An 8,568-nucleotide genomic window follows, 5' to 3' on the forward strand; every position below is an offset into this window, starting at 1 on the left:
CTATGATCCAGAGGTACCCAAGAGATAAAAACACTTGGATGAAAATATAATATAGGTTCTTCAGAAGTCCTCAACACACTGGGATGGGGACTTCTTCAGAGAAAAAAATAATATGAGAATTACAAAGTAAAAACTACTTATTATCCACCTTCCGAAAATTCAAGCTTTGCGGGATAAATTATTAACCTAAGAGATTGGACGAGGATCTTTTTGATAATATTAACGAAAGATTATTAATTATTTTAAAAAGTATTTTTTTTTGGTATGTGAACACTTTAATATGACTTTAATTTTCAACTGGCATAAAAATGAAAGATTGAACGACCGCATATTAAAAAAAGAGTACAATTTTAAGCGGGAAATTATTGCGTGCCAGCAGCTGAGGGAACAAGATTAGCAAATCGTTTCAATTTGACCGACTCATTTGGTTCATTTCTGTTCATTTTTAAATAACGAAATACATCAAAGCGAGAGCTTTGGTGTTTGTTTTATGGTAATATCTCTCATATAGTGTAAAACATAAAACTACGCCAGATATATTCACCGGGGCATTTGCATAACCTGCAAGATGGTCGGAAAAGTCATTAAACTTTTCGTTATAAAACGCCGTAAGTATGCAATAACACTTCCTTTCCTAACTAATTGTATTTTTTTTTCAATTGTGACATTTTTGGATGATTTTAGAATACGTTGCTTACTCGTGCACCTGCCATTTTCCTAGCCAACTGCATCGACATTTCTAGCGATTTTCAGTTATAGGATGTTCGCCGGTATTATTTAATTTGTAACGAATCCATCACATTTTCTAGATTTTTAATGGCTTTCGACATATTTCCGCATGATGGTTATTGAAACAAATCGATTTCATTGTTTTGTCTTCTATGGATACAGTCGTAAATTAAAACAATACGTAGTAGGTACTATGTATGTATTTGCTTGTTTATAATGTATCGATGTTATTATTTTAGATTTTTATCTGTAGTATAAGTAGATAATAGTTACCTTTTAGATAACCTTTGCATGATGAAATGCAGCCATATGAAATGTTTGCATTGTGTTATCGTCTTTGTTATGGCATACAATAAATTATGAACATTTTACTGACAATTTGTCTTAAGCCTCAATTACATTGAGCTTCTTTACGAGCTGTTTATTGGCGAATTTACAATCTGCCTGTAAAGTCGCCCAGTGTAATCATCGAATAAGCTAATAAGCAGGTTGTAATCGCAGTAGCTGAATCGCCCGCTTTTAAATTCGCCAATAAACAGCTCGTAAAGAAGCTCAATGTAATTGAGGCTTTAGCAACTGAAAACAGAATATGTGTTATTTCGCCTGTACGCATGGATTTGCTGGCACTAATAGTGTGTAAATTAAACTATCGCGATAATAACTGTTCACATGTAAACATCCTGACTGTCCCGCCAATTTTATTCTTCAAGCGTAAGAGAGACGCGTTGTCTCTGTATGATACTATTTCACTGGTTTTGATAAACCCGAACAGATATCTAGCAACTTGCACAATAATACATGTTTACACATGCATTTTCTTGTTATGGCCTCGATAATGAATACTAAATGCATGTGTAAACAAGGTATTAGGTATAAAATTTACACCAGCCTGCACCTCTATTTTCTAACAGTGGACACCTTTGTAAAAGATGGCCAAACATTACTATAAAACATTGATGTTATACCTACCTATATTTACATAATACGATATCTGGACAGAAAAAAATGGTACATTTTCCAGAAAACATTAGAAGTAATAGACATCTAATTAAAATCTATAAGCATCACCCTCATTACAATGTATGCAGAGTTAGTTTTTTTTGTTGCTTTCATATTCATTATCATCTTATGAAAGAATAAAATTTTAACATTTTTTGTCATGCATTATTTCCATATAATACGACAATACGTCAACGTTTTGTAGGGGGGGATGAAGCCTCCTGTCTGGTGGTCGATGGAGGGTTCGGCTGCTGAAAGTGGCCAGGGAGGCATGGCTCCACTAGTAATTAATTGTATAGTGATTTGAAGATAGTTTATAGTACATAGATTACCAGAAAAATATGAAAGTCACTTAAAGGCAGCACTTGCTGGAGTATGTTAACGTCTCCCATTTCACATGTCCGTTTTGTAATTTACCCCACTGGGTCTTAAAACATTTTGTCAGCCAGGTTGGAACTCACCGGTCCAAGCACATGACACTTTGTATAGGTATCTGAACCAACAGCCTGTACACTTGACAGCGGGTCGCTCATTGGTTTTGTGTTTTTTAATCTTACACAGGTGGTCGCAAGGAGGAAGTCCACATTGACAAGATAACTTCGAGGATCCAGAAACTATGCTACGGCCTGAACATGGACTTTGTAGACCCAGTAAGTCGGCATCGTGTTATTGTACTTTTGAATTTTTATTTGTTTATTGAATTATCGGGTGTGGAATAGTTATGGAATGATTTGGGAAAGATACGGATTCAGTTGTAGATGGTTACAGTCGTATTCTATCTGAAATCGGCATAAAAATTTGCAGTTGTAATTTTATTTTTGAAAATGAGTAGAGTTTGGTAAAATGGCAACTGATTGTTCCCCGCAGAATCATTGCATCGTCCTAAACGTGTATTACAGTGAACGTAAAAACAACAGGAAAATTCAATTCAACAAAAATATTAACTTACAAAAATATTCCATAGTAGCCAAAAACAGTTGTCGTTTTGACGCATTCACATGGCTATGTCCAAAGTGTGTAAAAACGAAAGAGAGAAAAATTGTATTCATTGAATTTTAGTTGTAAGTGTTATTTATTAAACTTTGACCATATCGACACCTCCTATGTATAACAGTGGCGAAGGGTGGAGGTAGGCTGTTAAGATCCGCCATAAATAGTGCACATTAAACTTTTTCAGACATACATATTTGTTTTCATTGAAATAAGACTACAATTTACAGATAGTGTAGGTTAGATTTTAAAATTCAATTAAACCCTGAGAAACCAAGCCATAATAGATATTAGTCAAAAAATACATGTCTATCTATAAAATATCTAAAATTATGCAATTAAATCATACATAACTTTGAGTATTTTATAGATATAATAATATTTTTTATTTATTATAGTTTGGTTTACGCAGGGCTTAATGAATTAAAAAAATGAACCAAAAATATGTGTAATAATATGTAGTTTTAATCCAACGAAAACAAATAACTATGAATGAAAAATTGTGCACAATTTTGTCGTATTGCCCAAATTAGACCAAATCTATTATGGTTTCGTTTAGGCAGGGTTTAATTGATTTTTAAAAACTAACTAACACCATCTGTAAATTGTAGTCTTAGTTCAATAACAACAAATACATATGACTAACAAAGTTTAGTGTGCACTATTTATAGCGAATCTTAACAGCCTACCTCCACCCTTCGCCACTGATGTATAAGTCCATAACTGCAAAATGGTACTTTTCAGTAGTACAATTTTAATGACACCACAACGTTCATTTTTAATGCTGAAATCGTAATCATTTAAGTAGTTGATTGATATATTATTATATTGATTGAATTTTTGTTTTTTTTTCAATTACCATTTTTGTATTACCTTTAAAATTATTTAATAAAAGTCAAAATAGCCAAAAATGTAGTTACGGCCTTTTACGAAAGAGGTGCCGATATTAAACATAAGAGAGCCAAAAATAAGGATTTCGTGAAATTGTCGAATAATTTAATTAATTACTTGATATAATAGACGAGGAAAGAAATAGATAGCAACATACTGAGAGGTTGTTGATAATACATGAACACATATTAATGAAATGTTTATGTTTGCACAGGTGAGCATCACTCTTAAAGTAATCAACGGCATCTATTCGGGAGTGACAACAGTGGAGCTGGACAACCTGGCAGCAGAGACCGCCGCCACCATGACCACTGACCACGCCGATTACGCCATCTTGGCTGCGCGCCTCGTCGTCTCCAACTTACACAAAGAGACCAAGAAACAATTCTCAGGTTAAACCCAATTCATTTTATTCTCAGTCTGTTCACCATAGCTTTATTGACTTTCTTGATTTGACAATAGGATAGACTATTATAATATAAATGGAGTAGAAACTTGATTATTTGGATTAAATGGTTGTAATATAAGATTTGGAATCGAATGCAAGAGTCAGCTGTTGGAGATTTATGTGATATTTAATTTATTGCTGACTTGATTATGGATAATGAAATGCGCAAAGAAATATCAATACGTTACGATTTGAACAAACGATGGTAGCCGAGCAAGTCTAATATTATAAAGTATATACTAGTAATAAATCGAGGTTTATGTTTGTTGCAAAAACTCATGTTCATGGCGTGCTTTCACATTCCAATATTGTGCAATAACGCTTAGAAATTGGTTGATATTCCAGAAATTGCGAGATGTAAATGAAATCAACAGACTGTTGATTGGCACAATACATTGCACAAACCTGTAATATATCGATCGACTGGTAAATATCGTCAATCAAACATTACTTATTAAATATAAGATTTGGTCATTACATCGTAGTTTCGTGTAATATATTGTGTCAATCAACGGTTTGTTGACGAGTATTTTGTATTTGCATATTGTGCAATATCGATGTGGTTCAGTACAATATTGAAATGTGAAAGCACACCAATGACGTAAGTCTTCAAGGAAACAATCTTTGAAGATATTCCTTTATTTTAACCTTATTTATCATAATTGAACATATTATTGTAGATCGGCTTATGTCATACAAACGGCCGATTGAAGCAAAAGATTCACAACGCCTAATTATTTGTATCTTTGTCTCAATCGTATGAAGTTTACGAGTCCTTAATTTCTTTTTGTCCATATCAACATTGCAGTTTCTCAGTCATCTTTATAAATTTATAAGGGTGAAATATAAACAAATAAGGTGGCAAACGCACAATGCATCGGCATGCTGCGTCCTAACACAAGACTAAACTTGTTTACTTATTTGAGAAGGTGACAGGGAGTGGAGGAGAGATGAGCGGCTGGATGGAAGCATTTTTGCATTATCAACGATGTCTAAATATTTTGTCTCAATCGCGATAATTAATATGATATGTCATCTTTCACAATTGCAGAAGTCATGGATGATCTTTATAACATCGTCAACCCTTTCACCAAGAAGAAGTCACCAATGATATCCGATTTTCATCACAAAATCATCATGGAGAACGCTGATAGGCTGGACTCAAGCATCATCTACGACAGGGACTTTAATTACAATTACTTCGGTTTTAAAACATTGGAACGGTCATACTTGCTAAAGATCGATGGCAAAGTGGTGGAAAGACCCCAGCACATGCTGATGCGTGTCTCTGTCGGAATTCACGGAGAGAATATTGATTCAGCCATTGAAACTTACAACTTGCTCTCGGAGAAATACTTCACCCACGCCAGCCCCACTCTCTTCTCCGCCGCTACTCCCCGACCTCAACTGTCTTCCTGCTTTCTTCTGGCGATGCGCGATGACAGCATCGAAGGAATTTACGATACCCTCAAACAATGCTCGCTCGTATCTAAATCTGCCGGAGGCATCGGTCTGCACGTTCACTGCATCAGAGCCAAAGGAACCTACATCGCCGGAACAAATGGAATATCAAACGGACTTGTCCCAATGCTCAGAGTGTACAATAACACCGCTCGGTATGTCGATCAAGGTGGCAATAAACGTCCTGGAGCTTTCGCCATTTACGTCGAACCGTGGCACGCTGATATCTTCGACTTCTTAGACTTGAAGAAGAACACTGGAAAAGAAGAAGTCCGCGCCCGAGATCTGTTCTACGCTCTTTGGATTCCTGATCTGTTTATGAAGCGCGTCGAAAAAAATGAAGAGTGGAGTCTCATGTGTCCCCACGATTCTCCTGGACTGCACGAATGCTGGGGGGAGGAATTTGAAAAGCTCTACACTTCTTACGAAGCAGAAGGCAGATTCAAACGTAAAGTCCACGCGCAAACTCTTTGGATGGCAATCATTGAATCTCAAGTCGAAACCGGCACCCCTTACATGCTTTACAAAGACGCCTGCAATAGAAAAAGCAATCAACAAAACCTCGGAACGATCAAATGCAGCAATCTTTGTACGGAGATTGTGGAATACACATCGCCCGATGAAGTAGCAGTGTGCAATTTGGCTTCCATTGCCCTCAATATGTATGTCAAAGATGATAAAACTTACGACTTCCAAAAATTAAAAGCAGTCACCAAGACCGTTACGAGGAATCTGAATAAGATTATTGATGTCAACTTTTATCCCATTCCTGAAGCGAAGAAATCCAACTTCCGTCATCGCCCGATCGGTATCGGCGTTCAAGGACTTGCCGATGCGTTTATCCTGATGAGACTTCCATTTGAATCTGAAAAAGCACAATTACTCAATCAGCAGATATTTGAAACTCTCTACTATGCGTCTCTCGAAGCGAGTTGCGAACTGGCCGAAGAAGAAGGGCCTTACGAAACATATGAAGGATGCCCTGTCAGCAAAGGTATTCTACAGTACGACATGTGGAATAAAACCCCGACTGATCTGTGGGATTGGGCAGCGTTGAAAGCCAAAATAGCCAAGCACGGAATTAGAAATTCGCTTCTTCTCGCGCCCATGCCGACCGCGTCCACGGCTCAAATTTTAGGAAACAATGAATCGTTTGAACCGTTCACTTCAAATATTTACGCACGGCGTGTTCTCTCCGGCGAATTTCAAGTCGTCAACCATCACTTGCTTCGAGACCTCACAGAAGCTGACCTCTGGGATGACGACATGAAGAATTTAATAATTGCCAATAACGGATCCATTCAGCATTTAGAAAGAATACCAAAGAACATCAGAGATCTGTACAAGACCGTCTGGGAGATTTCTAATAAGGTCTTAATCCAAATGGCGGCCGACCGCGGAGCGTTCATCGATCAGAGTCAATCGTTTAATATTCATGTCGCGGAACCCAACTACGGTAAACTGACATCCATTCATTTCTACGGATGGAAAATAGGACTGAAGACCGGTATGTACTATTTGAGGACTAAGCCCGCTGCCAACGCTATTCAATTTACCGTCGACAAAGCGAAGGCTAAAGAGCAGATGACCAATGGGCACAACAAAGAAGAAGAGAAAATGGCTGCCATCGTTTGTTCCTTGGAGAATAAAGACGACTGTCTAAGTTGCGGCTCATAATTTAAATTTACATATTAGTCGTATGTGTGCTGCCAAATTTTACCATCAATTAATTATAAATAATTTTTCAATATATTGTGTGAAATTTAGTTGTAATAATAATAATTATAATATATTTACATAATAAATTGGCAAATATTAAAAGTTAAATAACGACTCGTGAAAATGATTCTCACTGTATGAAGTATTAATAATTTGATTGAAATATAGATAATATAAATAATCTGATGGCTTTACCTCCAATTATGTCATTTAGGTTTTCGAAGAAAGTTTTTTAAGCTAATAAGTAATAATCATAACATCTATTTATAAGCAAAGTAAACATAATTTTTTCCCATTGTAACTTTAAGGTTTTTTTTTTATAAATATTATTTTTATTTACTGATCCATACAAATAATTGGTCTATGATAAAACTTAATATTTTTCTATATGTAAGTAGTGTAATAATAAATTAATGTAATTTTATATAATTATACTGAATAAATATTTTTGTAATATGAGACTTTTTTTCTATTTTACTGAATGAAGCCTAGTCCAAATCAAGAGCATCTGCATCTGTACATGAACAATGTTTTCCATCCGCATCCGAAAAAAAAATATATGGGCATTTGTATCTGAACATATTGTCACCTCCGAAAGGGGGGGGGGTAGGTATTTGCGCTGGACCCCCCTGATGATGAATGTCAATCGTCAAGTCACGGTGGTATCGTCTGCTTCTTTCGGGGACATGTTTGTGTTGATTGACAACGCGGAAGTACAGGCGAAAACAGGGCGTTTATTGTTCGGAATATAAGTACAGCGTACAAAATATTTAACAAAAAAATATTTAAAAAAAAAATAATTAAATTTAAAATGGCAGTGACGCCGGGAGCGCGGCGCCACAGCCGACGTCCGCAGAGACCAAAACCCGAATGACCCTAATAGGGGCTGGTAGGGCAGAGTAGGTAGTAATAATACCCAACAAACAATTCACAATTATTCTATCTCTGAAAAATGACAAAAACAGCCTCTGGCATATGTACCTGGCTTGTAAGTAGGTACCTCAGGTCTCATATTTCAGACCTTTTCTAGGTACATGCTTTGGAAAGGGGCTGTGAATTTCTTGGAATTATTACTACCTTCTGCATTTCTTTGCTTGTTAGCTACATATTTTGAAATATTTGAACTAGGTACAAATACATATTTTTTCAAAGTAATCTCAAAACAGATATTCTAGGTGCTAGGTACATTGTATGGCTGGGAACTTTGCTTCCAATATTGGTCAAAATTGGATGAAATAATGTAGGTAATAATATTAAAAAAATGATATTAATAATTATTACTATTTGCTTACGGGCTAGAAATTTGCCTCGCAGTCGATCTGTTCATGTTT

At 36.0% G+C, this 8,568-nt stretch overlaps 1 protein-coding gene across 1 annotated transcript; it reads left to right on the top strand.

Annotated features, from left to right (window-relative positions):
* The first annotated feature begins 328 nt into the window (after positions 1 to 328).
* On the top strand, positions 329 to 7,339 carry RnrL (Ribonucleoside diphosphate reductase large subunit). Its single transcript, XM_085960313.1, has 4 exons — positions 329 to 608; positions 2,290 to 2,378; positions 3,824 to 4,001; positions 5,109 to 7,339. Exons 1-4 carry the CDS (start codon positions 569 to 571, stop codon positions 7,193 to 7,195), a joined length of 2,394 nt encoding a protein of 797 aa, XP_085816439.1. The 5' UTR covers positions 329 to 568; the 3' UTR covers positions 7,196 to 7,339.
* The last annotated feature ends 1,229 nt before the right edge of the window (positions 7,340 to 8,568 follow it).

Source organism: Rhyacophila brunnea, unplaced genomic scaffold (assembly GCF_057557595.1).
Source record: "Rhyacophila brunnea isolate RB1 unplaced genomic scaffold, BYU_Rbru_1.0 scaffold_11, whole genome shotgun sequence".
NCBI lineage: Eukaryota > Metazoa > Arthropoda > Insecta > Trichoptera > Rhyacophilidae > Rhyacophila > Rhyacophila brunnea.